Source organism: Callithrix jacchus, chromosome 7 (genome assembly GCF_049354715.1).
Source record: "Callithrix jacchus isolate 240 chromosome 7, calJac240_pri, whole genome shotgun sequence".
NCBI classification, from domain to species: Eukaryota; Metazoa; Chordata; class Mammalia; order Primates; family Cebidae; genus Callithrix; species Callithrix jacchus.
This window is the reverse complement of record NC_133508.1, coordinates 34994859-35014581: the sequence shown is the minus strand read 5'-3', so window position 1 is coordinate 35014581 and position 19723 is coordinate 34994859. Positions and strand designations below refer to the sequence as shown.

Genomic DNA, 19723 nt, shown 5'->3' with positions numbered 1-19723 from the left:
ACCAGCAACCTCTGTGTTCCCTGGGTCGGGGGTTCTAGAATAACACAGAAACAGAGCACCTGCAAAAGACTAGAAGGCACTGGTCCAGTGAACCTGCGTCAAGCTGAGCATCAGGAAACTGGAGGTGGGACCCACACAATTAGAAAGAGAGTGGTGCCAAGCACCCATGATAAACCATGCCTCTGAACTTCCTGAAGCACAGAAACGGGAGCTCGTGGGGAGGAGAAAAGTAACAAAAGGGCCTTGAAACCAGGAATGAATTTAACAAAGAAATTCCCTCTCCTTTTACACTTGTCCTAGAAAGGTGACCCAGGATGAACACCGGAGTGGGCTTCTCCGGAAGCGGCCTGTCCAACCCAAGTGGCCGTCCTCACCAGGTCCTTTGAACGTTGTCCCTACGCACTGGCACAGGGGCACACAGCCTGACTTCAAACAGGCCTATCCACTCGGTTGGCTGTGTAACTAAGAAATAAATGTAAGTAGGCAAATTTACACTTGACTATGACTTGCTCAAATTTGGCTTAAAATACTGCAGGGCATGACTCTGAATTAGTAAACAACAGTACATTTTTCACCTCAGTCAGCCAAACAGTTCAAATAAGATTTTGAAATTAGAATTCAGACTCATTTCCATGTAGGCTCTGAAATACCAGTTAAAAATTAGTCTCTGTTCACATTCAGCTTAGGTTTGATGAGAAAAACTACCAAAAGAAAGCATCTGTTTTGCAGTTTGAAAGCATATTACTTTAAAAAAAATTTACTTCACATTCAGTCTCTATATTTGTTTGTTTGAGACAGTCTCACTCTGTCACCAGGCTGGAGTGCAGCAATGCGATCTCGGCTCATGGCAACCACCACCTCCCGAGTTCAAACGATTCTGCCTCAGCCTCCCGAGTTGCTGGGACTACAGGCGCCTGCCACCACACCCAGCTAATTTTTGTATTTTTAGTAGAGATGGGGTTTCACCATGCAGGCTGGTCTCCTGACCTCAGGGGATCCGCCCACCGTTGCCTCCCAACATGCTGGGATTACAGGTGTGAGCCACCGTTTGTTTTCCAGCGAGATTCTGGAATGAGACAGCAATTTCCTCATGAATCGGTCATCGGGAACTGGGTAAGGTGAGCTGTCCAGAATCCCCATTAGGTGCTGAGTTGCATGACAAACATGTTCATCTCAAACTCAAGACATGCAGAAAGAGTAGTTACAAAGTCATTGAAAAGCTACTGTGCCAAGTCAGAGGCCTCAAAATATCACAGCAGCTTCGCATCTTCACAAGAAACAAGGGGGCGAGTGAGAAAGAGCCAGGAAAACCCAAGTGGGCCTGGTTTGTAGGGCTCCCCGCTTTAGAGCCACTGGGGTCAGATCCACTCCACCTCCACTGCTCACCAAAGCAAACAACATCAACTTCACCAAACATTCCTCTTGCCACAGAGCAAGACATGATTCCTTCAGTATCACTATATCCTCCTACATACAAACAAAGGATGCAGCATGATGCAGCTTTCTTTAGGAAATTAGCAGCTTAAGCGAAAACTTCTTGCACTTGCATACATGGTGATTCTTCCACTATTTTATCTATAAAAGACAGTCACAGGAAAAAAATCAGGCAAGCATAGATACAGGACCTAAATTAAGAATAAAAAATTAAGAAAAGAAGTCAGCAAGGCTTTTCATGTAGAGAAAAATAAAACTAGGTAAAAAAGAAACCATTTGCAGTACCAAAGGGCACCATTTATTTTGAACTGTGCTTAAAAAAAAAAATTAAAAAAGCACAGCCATAACTATTTCTTCTTTTAATTAGAAAGTATGCCTAGAAATTATTAGTCTGTCAACCTATTTCTAAGTTTAGCAGAGTAGACAGTCACACTGCTGTATGAATTACCTAAAAGTATGGAAACCTAAATTATATACACATACATACATACATACATATATAGGTGCGTGTGGAGAGAGATACACATACATAGGTGTCTGTGGAGAGAGAGATATGTATCTCACACACACATACACATATTTATGTAAATGTGAATAAAGAAAGAGAAACCAGAGATAAAGCAGTTAAGATCAATTTGTAAGACTAATTGATTTGCATATCAAATGAGTTAATATGCATCTAAAATGAGCAGTATATCTAAGGAGGTTTAGTTCTGAATAATCTCCAAATTATCTATCCAATAATTCCCTCAAACCTGTAACCTAGCACCTTAAAAAAACTCCAAATTGCAAAAAAGAAAGAAAAAAGTCAATAGTCTACTGTAAACTGTCCTTCCCCTCATGGTCCATGGCCTCCACCCCAGCACATGTGCCAGGTCGCACGCCCTGGACCATACCTGGATTACCTTCTCTCCTGTCAGCCTTCCTGTCACTTTCCTCTTTCTACCTCAGATCCAACCTGTGCCATTCTGCCAGGGTTGCAATATTTCTAAAACACTTCCTTCATACCATTTCTTTGCTTAAAATGTTTAATGCTCAAAGGGTAAGTCCAAATTCCTTCACATCACACCACATTAGAGATGCTTCACAACCAACCTCAACCTGCTTTTTAATTAACTGTTCTTCAAGAATTCCCAACTAATAGTAATACAACTGAGCATTTACAGTATGTCAAAATAGTATCCTACTTCACATGCATTAATTCACAAGAATATTACGACATAAATACTATTATATCCCCATTCTACAGATGAAGAAACTGAGCACAGCACAGTGAAAGAAGCCGCCTACATCGTATCTCACATGAGCAAAGCAATGGGGCCAGGGTTCTCGCCAGGCATTCAGGCTCTAGAGCCACACCAGGAACTGCTAGGCTGTGCTCTCTCTACCTCCCCACACAGCCCCCAAACTTGAGCGCCTTCTACTGTCCCCACACAGCCCCTAAACTTGAGCGCCTTCTACTCTGAGCTCCTGCTTACCCCATTTGTTATCACTGTTACGGAGGATCATGACCACGCCACCCAAGGGCACTGCAGGGGCCGTGTGGACAGGAGGCCCCATATCTAAATCTGTCCACAGGACATGGCTACCAGTGCTTCCTAGATGAAAACTGACCAATTTCTCTGTAGGCTCAAGCAAGGACATGTATTTTTTTTTATCTGGTTCGCTCCATCTTCTCTCTCCTGGTGGAAGAAAGTTTTGCAGCACCGTAGGTTTCCTTGAGAAAGTGTGGTGATCAAGCTGGGGGTAGGGGTTCCCCAACCTTTTCATTCCTCCAACCCAGGCTATAGGCAGACATAGCTACCTATTTGGTGTAGAACAAGCTCATTAAACCTCCATCCAGGCCATGAAGAAAGTTTCCTATTTCCCTGCTCCCTGCTGTTGATGTTCACCAAGTCCTGATATAAAACAGAGCACTTAGGCAGTTCTGTTACATAAACTCTAAGCCCTTCACTAAAATCGAAGCTAAATGATTTGGTTCCTTGCAGCATAAACCCCATTTTATACTCAACAGTCTCAGCCTCAAGTTTTACTGATTATTTTTCCTAAAGGAGACATATTCCAAAAGGCCTGGGCTTAGAGCTTTTTTAGACTTACTGGAAATGGTACCAGCTGAATGTCACACGGCATCTTGCTGAAGGCTTTTGGAAACAGCTGATGAAAAGAGAGAACAGATTGCTGGAGAGGTGAACTATTCCTGGCAGCTTCCTCTTCACTCTCCCAATTCTGTCAACCCAGAGACATGATTAGAGACCCCTAAAGAATTTAGTGAAATATCTTACAATTCTCTGGAGCACAGCAGATCTGGCTCTGATAGACGGCTTGTTCATTATTACTAGACTGTGAAAATTAAAATAAATTAATGCCATTAAAAGACACAGGTCTGATTCCTTCAAACACAAAAGGCAAACACCCTAGTATTAAAACTACATGACCAAAAGCTCTACAAAACTCTTAAGGAGTTTTGCTTTAACCTTTCCCTTTATTAACACAAAGAAAAACATGCTCAAACATTTTAGCTTAAACTGACCATCATCAACTTCTCTTTCCCTCATAGATAAAACTATGAAAGTAACAATCATTTCATATTTTTAACAGTCCTATTAGTGATCCCATTTTACAGATGGTGACATTAAGGCAGAAAGTTAAATGGTCTGCTCAAAGTCACATGGTAAGTGGTGGGTCAAGAGCTCCGACTCAGATGCCAGAGCCCCTGCTCTGGGCCGCTCTGCTCCACAGCTAATGGGATCAGCTTGTCCTCTTACTCCCTGAAAGGCACTGTGGAATGAGAACACCTCCTTGCAATCCACAGAGATGACTGATTCTAAATACCTCCTTGACAGAAGAGCTGTCCTGAGAGCTCAAAGCAAAGACTGGCATTCCATGTGGTTCCCGGCACTTCCTGGTCATCCTTGCAATCAGCTAGGGTCACCATGGAGCATAAGAAGTAATGTGTCTCACTTCCACAGCAAGGCAGTAAGTATGCCTCTCCTGTCCCTCTGCTCCCACTGAAGAAGGTAGCCACAGGATGGAGGAGGGTTAATCTGCATGGCTTTTTTTAAGCAAGAAATACACTTGTTGTTCAATGGGTTAGGAAAGTTAGTATTAATGACTCTAGATTTCAGTTTCTTTCCTGCTATACTCAGGCTGGGCTTTTTCTTGCCTGGTTTCCTCTAGCCTAGAGTTTAGTCCCACTGCCACCAGTGGAAGAGTTGAATTTGCTCCCAGAGGCCATCCACAGTAATGGCTAGAGTGATCTCCCGGGCAACAAGGCCATGTAAGCAGGTGGTCCGCAGCCCTCCTTCCAACTGGGCCCCATTCCAACCATTAAAGGCTACACGTGTTCAGAACTGGACATTAACAAGCAAATAAAGCATGCCACATCCTTGCATATAATAAAAAAGCCCAGAAGGCAACAGGGAATCTTGCTTTTGTTCTGTGGTATCTTTACCACCATTTACTCAATTAAGTCCAACTTTGAAATTCAAGAGATAACTGGGTAACTACATGGCATGGTGCTTCCCCAAACTCATGACCTATTTTATGACCCTTTCCAAAATTAGATTCTAATTTCTCCCCAATCAAAAGGATTCCCCATTTTATTTTATTTTTTTAAAGACAGTGTCCCACTATGTTGCCCAGGCTGGTCTCAAACTCCCAGGTGCAAAGAATTCTCCTGTTTCAACCTCCCAAAGTGCAAGGATTACAGGCACGAGCCACCATGCCTGGGCCTCCATTTTAAATAAGAGCGCATCTGCAGAAACCCTCCAACGTCAGCATCATCAAAGTAACCGGTGGGTAGCCAAGGACAAAAGTGACGCCTTGCAAGGCCACACACATACGTCCACGTTTCCCAGTCAGGTCACATGGCACTGAACAGCACCCCATAGGTACCAGTGTCATAACCTGCCAAAAATGCCAGTTTTCTTCTTTGATCGTTTTTGAAGATCAGCTGCCAAAAACACTGTATAAAGCTGGTCTTTCAAGAATGATAGGGGAAAAGGAGCACCTATTTCTTCCTGACATCCAGTATATCAGTTATGTACTTTTGGGCATAGAAGAAAAGATGCCTTTTTAAAAAGCACTGGTTTTTATGTGTAAAACTCTCTATCTTGATCTGTGTAGTCAGAGCAGGCACTACCACCTGCTTCATTCACAAGATAGCTGAGCCCACATGTGAAACGTACGGCAGGAAGGAGCTGGCCTGCAGCCCGATACCTGAGTGGGGACACACATTCCCAACTTCTCCCAAAACCTCAGCCTGACCCAGGCTTCTCAGCATGCGACAGAAGCTGGGAAACTGGTGTCAGCAGCTCTGACTTCTCTGCTCGCATCCTTTCTGTCTCCTGCCAAGAGCAGAGGAGGCAGATGTGAGCAACAAACACCTTCCCAAGCAGTCTCCCCTGGATCCTGAGAAAAGGAGCCCAAAACTAATCACACTGTTACCCAGGCTAAAAGCCCTTCTGCACTCAGGACCCGGCTCCTTCTCCTCTCAGAGTCCACAAGTCCTTCTGCCTTCAGGAAAGGGTTTCCATCTTCTCAAGGCCCAAAAAGCCTCTCTGCCCTGAGAATCCGGCTCCATCTCCCTGAGGGCCAACAAAGCCCTTCTACCCTCAGGGCTAGGCTCCATCTTCCCAAGGCCCACAAAGCCTATCTGCCCTTAGGACCAAGAAGGCTCCATCTCCTCTGAGGAACAAAGCCCTCCTGCCCTCAGGACAGGACTTCCATCTTCTCAAGGCCTCAAAAGTCTTTCTGCCCTGAGGACTGGGCTCCATCTCCTCTGAGGGCCAACAAAGCCCATATGCCCTTAGGACCAGGCTCCATCTCCTTCAAGTGCATGGCCTGTCCCCATGCCACCCTACCGGCTTTATTCTGCCTCCTGGCCTTTTACGTGCCTTACAATCCATCCTCAGGAAACTTACTCATCTTCCCCCCAAAATACATCAAGCTTTGCCAAGTTCCAGCATCTCTGCTCCTGCTGTTCCTTCCACCTAGAATGATCCACTTCATCCTGGCTCCTTGTCTCTTCTTTATGGAACTAAGTCTTTACATCTTTCAGAGCAAGGTCACTCTCAAGGCACAGCTTGAGGAGGCTTCAGCTCAATTGCTCAAGCTACTCCAAATATGCTGCATTTGTGATGCACCCCGCTTCCGACCAGACTGTTACCCTAACCTCCTTCTATGTGTGGCAATTCTGGAGCTATCACTTCAAAAACCAGTTCACATCTCACCTTCACTGTGAAAATCTCATCTGGCAGTGAAGCAAATCGCTCCCTTCCACCATGGCCCCCAAGGCATGCTGCAAAAGTCTTACAATTAGGAGATGTACCATGGAGTCCTACTCTGAGGCAGACAGGTCTAAGATTCTCACCTACCCAATAATTGCTGCCTCCTGGTACCCATACTCTTATGTAATCCCCTCTTCTAAGTGCAGGACGGGGCTGTGACTTGCTGATAATCAACGGAATAGCGCATAGGTGATGTCACCTCTGTGCTAAGGCAGCATGAGACAATGACTTCCCTTTGGGCGTTGTCTCTCTCTGGCTGGCTTTGATGAAGTAGTAACTACCATGGCAGAAAAAGCCACATGACACAGAACTCAGGGCAGACTCCAGCCAGCAGCCAGCAGCCAGCAGCCAGCAGCCAGCAAGGAACTGTGGCCCTCACTCCCATAACTTGAAAGAAACAGAATCCTTCCAACACCCAGGTTCTGTGAGGGCACCTGCAAGGGGATCCTCCCCAGGCAAGTCTTCAGATGAGACCTTAGCCATAGCAGTACCTTGACTGCAGCCTCACCAGAGACAGGGAAGCACAGGACCCAGTCAAGCCATGCTCAGACTTATGACCCACAGAAACTGTGATAGAGTCAATATGTGTTGTCTTAAGCTGCTACATTTCTGGTGATTTGTTACACAGCAAGGAAACTAACAGAGAAAAAATAGGCCTAGAAAACCTTGGGCTAAAAAAACAGATCTTTATTTGCAAATCCACACTCTCGATGGCAGCTCGACCACAGCGGGGAACTGGTGAAGTCCAGGTCAGCCTCCCTGGCTTCACTTCTCCTCCCTTTGTGAAGGGGTGAGAGCAACATGCCTGCTGCATTTCAGAACTCCTCTCTCTATCCTTCACTTCTCAGTCAAGTTCTGAAAAGTCAAGCCTCCAAATCTCTACCACACTTCCCACTTGAGTGCCACTGGTGCCTCTTTCTTCTCAGTTCCTGACATTCCCACGGCCACAGTGCTGGGCCCTGAGCTTGCCTGCCCTGCAGTTAGTGGCAGTCAGCCACTCTCCTGCTGAACGCTCTCCTCCAACGGGACATCACCTTCCTTGACTGTCCTTTCACTGTGAGAATACTCCCTCGAAATCTTCAAATAGCTTCCACCCCTGCCCATTCCTATATTATGTGTCCCAGAGCTTCTGTCCCAGGCACTTCCAAGTTTTACACAGTCTTGCTCTGCAATTCCATCCCTTCTAATGATAAAGCTCAAATATACATTCTTAGGGCAGAATCACATATATCCAGTAACTCACTGCACATCCTCACCTCCATGTCTCACAGCAGCCTCAAACTCTAAACATAACAAAATAAATCATCTTCCCTTTCGCAACTTTTGTTGTCTACTGTATTTCTAGCAGTGGTGATTTCAGTCACCAACACCCACTGACTCACCACCTAATTCACCCCACATTCCTTCCTCTTTAAACTCCCCATATCCAACCAATTCCACCCCTAAATGTGTCTGAAATCTGTCCCACCTTTTCCTACCTTCCTTCAGACTTTCACCACTTCCCTCTTTCGACTCATCCCCCCGATTCTAATCTTGGCTTCTTCTAATCTAACTCCCAAGTGTCCCATGAAAATGGCATATAAATTACCTCTCAGTGTCTTCCTTTCTTGGTTCCTTCCTTCTTATCCCTCCAACAAAATGCCAAGACTCAACCCACCATTCATTCCCCAGGCACTGTTCTGGACACTGGAGATACAGCAACAAGCAAACATGGTCCCCAGGAAGCAGCCAGTGTTTCCAGCCTCCAGCTGCAATTGCACCATCTCCCACCCAGAGCCTGACCTCCATCCTCTTACTCACTGTGCAAATTATTTTTTTTGAGATGGAGTCTCACTCTGTTGCCCAGACTGGAGTGCAGTGGTGTAATCTGGGCTCACTGCAAGCTTCGCCTCCTGGGTTCAAGCAGTTCTCCTGCCTCAGCCTCCCAAGTAGCTGGGACGACAGGCACAAGCCGCCACACCCAGCTAATTTTTTGGTGTGTTTTAGTTGAGACGGCATTGCCAAAAAACAACACAGTGTGTTTTTTGGTGACTAAACACACCAAAAAACACACTGTGTTGCCTAGGCTGGTCTTGAACTCCTGAGCTCAGGCAATCCACCCGCCTCAGCCTTCCAAAGTGCTGAGATTACAGGTGTGAGCCACCGTGCCTCACCACAAATTCTTAATTAAATCCTCAACACTTAGGCTGATGTCCCCTCCTCTGAGAACACTGCCTTCATACTTCCCTACTGCCGACCCTTCCTTCCCTCTTCTCTGCAGCCTCTGGACTTGGGAATGCCATGATTTTTCTGTCAAGTGGTATAGCAATTTATTTGATTATATCTCCCTCTGTCCTTCTATACTCAGTTCCTCCAGGGTTTCTATTGATCTCTGAATCCTCCATGCCTTAGCACAATGCCTAATTTTTTTAGGGCAATCAATAACTGTTAAGGTAACTGAATCTCCATCTGCTGCAGATTGGATTACTGTTTCCAACTGCCCACTCCCTCCCTGTGATGAGGTTCCAAATCCCCCACCACTACGAAGTCACAGGCTATGCCCTTGCACGCAGTGGGGGGGTCACTTCTCCCCCTCCCTGACCGTGGCACCCTCAGCCAATGGGATGGAAGCAAACATGGCATCTTGCCCACCTTGCTCTCCTGCCCCTTCCCATGAAAACAGCATGTCTCAGACCCAGACAGGAGCTGCTTCTTTGGTCTGGGTCCTGAAGGAAGACACTTGGAAGCAAGCACGGTCCTGCAGAGCCACAGTTCACCTGCAAACTTCCCACGATATGAGCAAGAAATTAAGGCTTGTTAGGGAAAGCCAGTGAGACAGTGGCGTTGTTATCACAGCAAATCCATTCCAGATTTAAACACCTTGATCTCTTCCTTCAATACACTATCAAATTTTGCCAAAATCTTAAAATGTGGTCCTAGCACTGCACTAAACACAATAGATATGGCCTGACCATGGAAGAAATCTCTTAGTGGAACAGAAAGCCGAGCGCAGTGGTGGGTGCCTGTAATCCCAGCTACTCGGGAGGCTGAGGCAGGAGAATCACTTGAACCCGGGAGGCAGAGGTTGCAGTGAGCTGAGATCGGGCCGCTGCACTCTACCCTGGCAACAGAGTGAGACTCTGTCTCAAAAAAAAACAACAACAAAATAACTTGTCTTGGGTTTCTGTGTTCTTTCCCAGGTATGGATGAGAAGCAGCTTGTCAGATAGATGAGACAGTCCACCTTAACCTCGTCTCAAACAATACTGAGGTCAACCCAAATTCCTAGGCCTTTATACCAGAAGGTATTACAGAGCCTCCTGTAACTAACTACAGCCATTTTACATGTATCACTGCTAAGTCTTTTTTTTTTTTCTTTTTTTTTTTTTTTTTGAGACAGAGTCTCGCTCTGTCCCCACTGGCTGCAGTGCAGTGGCATGATCTCGGCTCACTGCAACCTCCGCCGTCTGGGTTCAAGCGATTCCCCTGCCTCAGGAGAATCCCCAAGTAGCTGGGATTACAGGTATGTGCCACTACGTCTGGCTAATCTTTGTATTTTTAGTAGAGATGGGGTTTTGTCATGTAGGCCAGGCTGGTCTCAAACTCCTGACCTCAGGTGATCCACCCACCTTGGCCTACCAAAGTGCTGGGATTACAGACATGAGCCACCGTGCCCGGCCTATCACGGCTAAATCTAACATATCAAGATCATGGAAACCCTCAACCATTCAACATTATTAACGTTCCTAATCTTTTTGTTTCGGGTTTAAAAAACAGACCTTTTTATCGTCTAAGTTCCTGATGAAATTACTTAACAGATGCCTATCACTGCTAAATCTAACATATCAAGATCACGTAAACCCTCAACCGTTCAACATTATTAACGTTCCTAATCTTTTTGTTTCGGGTTTAAGAAACGGACCTTTTTGTCGTCTAAGTTCCTGATGAAATTACTTAACAGATGCGGGTCAAGGTCAGCATATTCTGACAAAAGACTAAAGACAACTGTCCAAGTTAAAATAATGACAACGAAGTTACATACTGTTTAACCAGTCAGAAGCCCCCACCTTCATATACCACCATTAATATTCCCAACCAATTCCTCAATATTCTCCAAAAGTTACAAGTCTTCCCCAAATCCAACAACAATAAATACACCAGCAGTTCTCTAGACCAGCGGCATCAGCATCACCTGGAACTCTAGAAATGCAAATTCCTGCCCTACTCCAGACCTACAGTCTCACAGCCCAGCCCTCCGGTGACACCGACGCAGCTGGGGTTTGTGAAGCAGAGCTCTAGTGCATTTGCCTGCCCTTGGAGTAACTCTCTCAAAACTGAAGGTGGTAGGTTTGCAAGGATTTCTTCTTCTTGCACTTAAGCTTGCTTTTAGTTAGCTATTATTTGTTTTCCAAATGTCCAGAAACTATTTAATCAACCTTTCTATCACCTCTGCCTGGAAGCAAAGTCAAGCTCACCAATCCACAGTGCACAGAAACTCTTTCCTCCCTTTTTGGAAAAGCAGGGCCCTGTTTGCCTTATCTTGGGACATTTTTTTCCCATTGTAAACGATTTCTTAAAATTTATCTGCGGTGTGTTTCCGTGGTCACATGTGTTAGTTCTCTTAGCCTCTGGTACATCATAATTTTTAAGAGAAAAAAAATCTCTCTTAGAAAGTTCTCTCCTAATCTGGGTTTCATGCTGGCATGCCAACACAGCAGGCACTGGGAAGAAGGTTGGAGAAAACCAAATTGTTCAGTTGATATCCTCTTCCACTTACTGAGCATGTCTCTTTCTTGGTTCTGTTTGAAATGTAAAACTCTTCCCTGTTTTGTGCTGTCTTCAGCATTTGCATAAGGCTCAACTTATTCCAAGCTTTAACACTGTTCAAAGTCCGTGCTTACCATGTGTCTGTCTCTGGTTCCCTCCTCCTACATGACAGGACAAGGTTGATATTTTTCCTTCCTTTGCTTTACTGTACTGTTTATGTTGTATGGAACAATAACAGCGTGATGGCTCATGCATATAAATCCAGTACTTTGGGAGGCTGAGGTGAGAGGATCACTGGAGCCCAGAAGTTCAAGATCAGCCTGGGCAACATAGCAAGACCCTGTCTCTACAAAAAATAAATGAGCCAAGCATGGTAAAACATGTCTGTGGTGCCAGCTACTCAAGGTGGGAGGATTGCTTAAGCCCAGGAGCTTATGGATGCAGTGAGCCACAATAATGCTACCTCATTCCAGCCTGGGAAACAAAGCAAGACTCTGTCTCAACAAAACAAAACGAAACAATCACAGATTACTTTTTCACATAGGGGCAGGAAATCTTTACATTTTTACTTATTTTTACTTTATTTTAATGGAAGCTCTCTGGAGTGTTTCCTATACTGTCTTTCATACTTGGGAACTACTGTAAATCGTGGTTTAAATTAAGATTTTTTTTTAATTCTAGAACTGTATCTTTCTTTTCCCTCTCTGTTCCTCAGCCTCTCATCACTACGGTGAGGCCTCCAGTCCTTTTTCTGTTCACAGCTGTTATTTCCCAGCTGCCTACAGTCACTTCACAATGACTCACACTTCTTGGAGGATGGGCCCTAATACAGATGCCCAGACAGCAGCTGCAGTGGCAGCACACCCTCACCACAGCCAGCACCCACACCCGACTTACTGTGAGAGACTCTCCCGAGAAGAGGATCTGAAAAAAGGCAGCGAAGGCTTTTAAGCTGTCATTGATCTGACCTGGGTGCACCCCAGCAAGCTCACTGGCATGCAACTTTAATCCGGTGGGATGACAGCTGCACATGCGGGACCTGCCTGGCAAGGCAGCTGGCCACACTGTACCACAGCCCCCTGCCTGGATAGGACTGGGAGCTCAACAACTCCTATTTGCAATACCCAGCCTCACAGCCATTGGAAGAAAAAAAGGCCTCCATTTCTTTGCCCAGTAATAAGCTATTTCACAGGGTAAATCTGATTTCTGCTTTCACCTCTGGGTCTGGGTCAAAGCAAAATAACTCTTTTTGTTTTTCTTCATGACTAGAATAAAAAAAAAAAAAAAACCCCAAGAATTAAGCAGGGTAACAAAAGGAAAGAACAGCAGCATTTATGATGAAATAATATAATTTGCTTGAATCCACTTCTAGTCTAAACCTCTGCTTACCCCATCTTCAACATTCTCCAGTAAAACTAGAAATTTTTTTAACTCTTCTGACAAATTTCGTTCAACCCATCATATTATTATTGCCAATTTTGAGGGGGGGGGAATTTTTTTTTCTCAAAGGAAAGGGAGAGGAAGAGAGAGAGGAGTTAAGTTCTTTGGGAAATTCAGAACTGATCTTTCTCCAGGCAAAACAAATTTTTGTTCTAGTTGTTTGAGGAAGTGACTGGCAGATATCAGAACTAGAAGACAAAGTGCCCTGTGATCCTCTTGCAGATTCCAGGGTTTCAATATCGCCTCCAGCCATGCTGATTTAACCAGACAGCACCATCACCAAGGAGCACACCTGCAGCTTCCTTTCCTGGTAAGCAAACGGTCCTCTACACAGTCCTCTGCACTCATCTGTGCCCCTCAGCAACCTGTTCTATTCCTATTAAACCTGAGAAGGAACTACCACAAGGCAGGAACTACCACCAAGAATTCTAAGCACACAGAGCTCAATATAAAATTCTACAAAAAACAGGAAATGCTGGACACAGCTGGCCAGGGTCGGCCAGTCACTGGGCCTCCCCACTAGGGGCTGCTGCATGCCCTTCAGAGCACAGTTACTTTAGTAAACTATTCCACAAAGTGTACAATTCTAAAGTCTCTTCTCTACCCCCTTCTCCTTCTCTCAAAAATAAAAATAAAGTGCAATTAAGATAACAATTCAATGCCACAGTATGCCTCCTATTAAAAAACACACAACAGTCTGGAAAGTCATGCTAGAGTTTCCACAGCAACTGCACCATGGCTCAACTTGTACCAGCAACCATTCCATTCCAAAATGCTTTAAAAGACTCTACAAAAGAGAGAGAGATGTTGCCATCCTGGGGAAGGAGAAAACACACCCTTGTTTTCAGGTACTTGAATTCTCCCCATCGAAAATACTGTTTAAAGTACATATTGCACCATTAATAAATATTCCTGCCCCTAATCATCTAACAAACAGTAGGTAACTGTGGAAATAGCTACTGATAGTTCTTTCAGTTGGGAAGTTGGAGAGGATGTTAGTCAGAAAAAACTATTAATATTTTAAAACAGAAATATGCTTTCTCAACTAAGCATATTCTTAAACCAAGCATAAAAGGTAAGTTCAGGTAATCCAATCAAGTCAGCAATTACAAGGCTCCATTCCACAAGTGAAACATCTTCTCCCTCTTTGAATTGGCTAACTCAAAGAGACCAACTTAAATGCCCTGGTCATTCATTCCCAAGCTGAGGGGATGGGGAAGACAGGGAGGGATCTGTGCAGCTTCCCCTCCAAGGAGGGAAGCAACCCCACCCGACCACCCCCCACCACCCCTGCTGCCCCCTGCACTGTGCCAGGGAGATTCTAAACAGAATGCCTTTTCATCAAACCACTAGAAAGCATTTTTTAGTACTTCACAAAGTCCAAAAGAATTCCTCTATACAACTGCCCACTTCAAATAGATGATGCTGGAAGAAAATCCAAATATAAACAACAGCTATCCACAGGCATGTCCCTTCTCTGAGACTCCAGTTCCACATATTTTCTGAGTCCCCATCTAAACTGGAGGACATACCTAGCCCTCCATGTCAACAGAACTTTACCTCTACTACCCATGTATCTTATTCCAAAAACAAAAGCACCAGTTTGGATGCTGATCCTGTGTTCAGCCACAACATCTCCAATCTACAGAAGGAAGTCTTCTCAGGGTGCTCCACATAACGGAATTTTCTTCTCCACGTGGCACTGAAGGGAGCACATTATTGGGATCTGCAAAGGAGGAATCCAGTTACGTATTTCCCTGTCAGTACTCAGCACATAAAAACAAAAGATCTATTGCAGAAGAGAAATAATCCCTTTTCATTCATGTTTATTTTTTTGTAGAGATGGAGTTTCGCTTTGTTGCCCAGGCTGTTCTTGAACTCCCAGACTCAAGCAAACCTCCCGCCTTGGCCTCCCAAGTTCTGGGATTAGCAGCATGAACCACCGCACCCATACTGCTCCTTTTCAATTGAGTAAAACAAAATAGCCTATGCCTCCCTTCACATCCTGAATTAAACAGTGCGCGTCCTGTGTCAGCCACCTGGCAGGCAGACTGGTATGTAGGTCATGTCACCTCACCACTTCACACACTAGTATCCAAATTCCATGGTGGAGTTAAAAAACTTCCAGAAAAGCAAAGTAGACACCCAAGACACCAGTCCCCAGGAAGGAACCTCAAGCATGGATAAGCATCCTGGCCATGGAGAAGGACCCCTGGACAGTCAAGCCAAGAGTCAGTGGCCAGACGTGCAGTCCACAGTCTCCACGGCACAGCAGAAAGCTAGGATCTCACCATGCTCGAGAGGAATATCCAAACTGCCACCCTCACTTTCAAAGCACCTTCAGATGTCTTACCAACAAACACACAGAGTTAAAAATCAGGAACTTTATAAAATGTGGAAAGAAAACATGTGAGAAACTCAGCTCACTCTTTCTAGTGAGTTGGGTTCTCAAAGCTCATTTGTATAACATTTGCTTGGCACTTAAAATGCATTTCTGCAGAGAGTTTGCTACAAGCCTACACTATGAGGGACTGAAGGACAAGGCTAAAAGACCAAGAACACAAGCACGGGGTATGTCTGATTCTTCGCAGGGGCAGCTCTGTCAGGCAAGGCAGGCCTTACCCCTTCCCAGGTCCCACCAGTTCTCAGGCTAAACCCCCTCACAGAATAGCTTGGGAATACCTTACCCTCAGAAACGTGGTCCAGTTAAACTACACAATAAAAACCGAGCATATTTTCAGTGATATTAAAGGAAGACATTTACATTTAAGGGTATTCTATCTCCAAATGTACTTAACTGGTCACTTTGTTTTGCTTTTCCTAGACAAAAACAACTGTGCATTTTGTAAAATGCAAGGAGAGCCCTACTTCAAGAGCAATTAGCAGAATTTATGGCCTCAGGAGTTTGAATTGCACAATCACATCTAGAGAGCCATATGGCAAATGATTTCTACCACTGGGAACTTGGCAATGCCCTAATCACACACAGCTGCTGGTCCCAGCAGTCAAAACACAGGAACTAACTGGATCAACCAGACACATAAATGACTCCAAGTAGTGACCAAATCATGGGGCTCCACGGCCACAACAAAAGAACCCAAGAGGATGAGCACAGACTGCAATTCCGAATCTCCGCCATGCAAAAGGACACGTGCTGGTAACTTCCAAGGAATACACCTGTATCTACATCATGCTCCCCCAGGACCTTGCTAGCTTTTGAGCCACCTCAATTTCTCTGCAAAATGCATAAGTCCTCTGAAGGGATCACAATCACATTTGTCCCCGTACTCACTGCAGAGAATGGAGGGCCACCTCTGCCCCCAGTAGGGGCCCTAGACTCCAGGAGGTACTCTCATGCAGCAGAGGGGACCTCCACTAGCCTTCTGGTCATGTTCCTTGATCATGTGGCTTTGCTCTCAGCCTCCACAGGCCCCAGGAAGCCCAGCTTCTGTCTTCTCTGCTGTCTCCACCCACGCCCACTCCACATGGATGAGGGTGTTTCTCCCTCACAAGCACTGCTCAGAGAACAGAGTCTGGTCTCACTGCGCCTCCCCTTCCCTCTGCCCTGGAAGCAAGGACACCACCAGAGGGGGAAGCCCTGTCTACAATGTGCCATCACTTCTCTGGGAATCTTAATCAAGGTTAGCAACTGGCAGTTTAAAGTCCTCTCTTTAACCCACATAAGGATCCAAATGAGAAGCTGAAAGGACAGCGGAGAGAAAGAACACACATGCATCCAGGCGGGAGGGATAGAGCAGCCCACACACAGCTGGGGCCGTTTCTGATAGAGCTCCATAAATCCAGAATCTCCTGGGATGGTTCAGACGTAACTCAAGCACTGCCAGCACTGCTGCTCCTGGCCCGAGTTCCCCGTCTTCGGTCCTAGGGACAGGCTTCGTTTGGTGTGCTGCATACAAGGCTGACCTGACCCTAGAAGAAGTGTTATTTCCTCCCACCACCAATATTGTGTCTCCTCCCTACCCCCCAGGAACGCCTCCTCCCCAATCCAGGGCCAAAGAGGCAAATGGTGCCCCCATCAATGGCTAATTCTGCCTCCAAAATATCTGAGTAACTCTAAGGTAGGGTCTGCGACAAGCTACCTCCCAGAGATAGGTGGGGAAGGAAGCAAGAGCTAGCTCCTCAGGATCCCAAAGGTACAACATTTCACCTGAATAATTATAAAGCTTAGGGAACTCAGTAGCAGGATTTCAGGGACTGCGCTAAATCCAATGACGTGGGGTAGGTAGATGTGAAGGGGGAACCACTGGAGACACCACTGCTGCCTGCACAAGGCCCACCGCCAGAACAACTTCCCATACACTTCACTTTGTTTCCACTGTTCTTCTGAATACAAAGGTTTCCTACTAGCTCCAAGTTTGTCTTATATGTTTCACACTAAAGCCCACGCAACAGTGGCAGAGGGACCTCAGCCCTGGGAAGGAATAGGGCTGTGTGGCAAAGTGTGGGGTCCAAGGGGTACCTGGAGCATTACTGAGAACCTGCTAGCCCTCAGAATTCTAACAGGCAGAAAAAGTAATCTGACTCCAGCACTTTGAATTTTCCTTACCCAACTGGAAGTGGGATTACAGCCCTTTGTAACTAAAATCCTAGAAACCCAGAGCTTAGAGGAATCCTGCAAGCCAGAAGAGGCTGCCTGAACAGTCCGGGGGCTCCAGATCCCGCTGGGGGAGCCTCACAGGGAGAGCAGGAAGAGGACTGCAGGGGCACTAGGACACAACACCCAGCAACTCAAGCAACTTCAGCGACTGCTCCCATGCTGCAGGGTAGGAGTGCCCAGGGCAGCAGGAGTCCTCTTTTCTCATGGGAAGTGTCCCTGGAGCCTAGGTGAAACTGTCTGGACCTCCTCCCCAGCCCCGGGGGCAAGGCTGGAGTGCTCTCTCCCCACCCTAGCCTTGCTAGATGCTGCAACCGCAGGCAATAGAGTAAATGGTTCATTTCAGAGCCAGTGGGAACATCAGGGCCCCCTGGACCATTAACAGTACCAGAGGAGGCGGCAGAACATTCAATTACTCAGAGTCAAGAAGGAGGGTTCATTCTCCAATCTGCAGACACCCAGGTTGGCTGCTCCCCCACACTCCGGGTCCTCCCCCCTCATAGCACCTGCCTCTGACAACTCAGCTGCAGGGTGGGGAGCAGAGCAAATGTGGAGGTGAAACTCCAGTTGGCCTGTCTGATGAGTGCTTTGGGAAGGTGTGAGAATGAAATGACCTGTTGAGTGAGAGAAAGCTTTTAAAATAATTATAGCTTTCCATAGTCCAGGCTAGTTTCTATACTGTGACCCCCCTGATCCCACTACCATGATTATAAAGAGGTGAACCCAATTTTCACAAACGACCTTTACTGCTTCACATATGACAAATATCAAGCACCTGCTATGTGCAAAATGCCATGCTGGGGGCGAGAGGATGAAAAAGCCAGTCGGGATCACAGCCCCCTGGAGCCCACCAATCACAGAGGCGAACAGAGGAAGCCATCGTAGCATAACACAGCAACACACACACTGAGACAGACCCAAAGCCTCTCTCAGGGGCCCTATGCACCCCACAACACCCACACACTGGACCGGCTGGGGGTTCTGTAAAATCTCTGCAAAGGGTGAGTGCAGCCCTCATCCCCAGGAGCCACTGAAGAGGCCCAGCCCTAAACCCCGCCTCAGAAACACACCCAGGACAGCTGAACGTGAGGGTTGGTCCGTTCAAGTAGTGCGCAGGACCTAAAAGTAACCCACAACCGGACGCTGACAGCGTCTCTCTCCGACCAAACTTTAGTTGCCCTGCTCCGAAGCCTCTTCCAAAATGGAACTCCACTTTTGGCCTTCCATAACCTTCTTTGCCTGACTTTGGCAAGAACCCTACTAAGTCACTTTAGCCCAGATGCCACCTCCTCAACATCTGATGTTGAGGCTCTGAAATAAACCGTTTCCTCTATTGCGGTTCCCGAATCTAGCAAGGCTAGGATGGGGAGAGAGTCCTCCAGCCTTGCCCCCAGGGCTGGTGAGGAGGTCCAGACAGTTTCACCCAGGCTCCAGGGACACTTCCCATGAGAAAAGAGGATTCCTGCTGGGCTGGGCACTCCTACCCTACCCTCAATATCTAATGTGTTCCTCGTCCTCCGCTGTCCCCCACCACTCCCCAGGTGACATCTCATTCTCCTGGCCTGTCCTCAGCAAGAATCCTTGTTGGGTCAGTTGAGCCAGAATCCCCCTGACCCCTGACGTTTCCTCTAGTAATTTCCATCCAATGGCCCCTGCTCTGCTTTTGACTATGAATTCCCAGTGACCCATGCTGCATGCACTTGGCATTGAGCCTGGTTTTATGCTGGGATCCGTCCTCCCTTCACCTGTCTGAATCACTTTTAAGGGAGCACACTAAACAGGAAAGTAAGGAGGATAAAACGGATTACTTTATTAAAGCAAACAAAACTGCTTCACAATACTTCTAGCTTTCTTCTTCAACCCCAAATTCTTAATTTCTATCTGAGGGGTGGGAAGAACATGTGGAGAACGGATGTGAAGTTTCCAGAAAGAAGCCCTCAGTGAGTTTTACAATACTCCCATTTAATTTCCCAAGGCACAGACTCACAGTGTTCAGAAGGAGGGGGCCCAGGATGAAACATTTTCTCCTCTGCTTTCAGCCACTGGGGTTACCTAAACAGGAGAATACGGTGTGGTCACCAAGGCCCTTCAAAACTGAGGCTAAGTCAGGAATGAAAAACTTGCCCTAAAAACAAAACAAACAAAAATCCTGGACTAACAGGCACAAGAAATCAGAGATACTTTAAATATTAACAAACGTC

At 46.2% G+C, this 19723-nt stretch overlaps 1 protein-coding gene across 7 annotated transcripts in view; it reads right to left on the bottom strand.

The window, feature by feature from the left end:
- CCNY (cyclin Y) overlaps nt 1-19723 on the bottom strand; it is a 208919-nt gene that overhangs the window by 130501 nt on the left and 58695 nt on the right. For 2 of the 7 annotated variants that reach the window (XM_009000191.5, XM_078329889.1), the window contains exon 2: nt 19510-19574. The exons of 4 other annotated variants lie outside the window; for them this stretch is intronic. In XM_009000191.5, coding sequence (XP_008998439.1) covers nt 19510-19543 — 34 coding nt within the window. In that variant the 5' untranslated portion in view covers nt 19544-19574. Of the gene's footprint in view, nt 1-14467; nt 16391-19509; nt 19575-19723 lie in introns of those variants that run through there. One more of the 7 variants, XM_078329891.1, reaches the window with a different exon arrangement.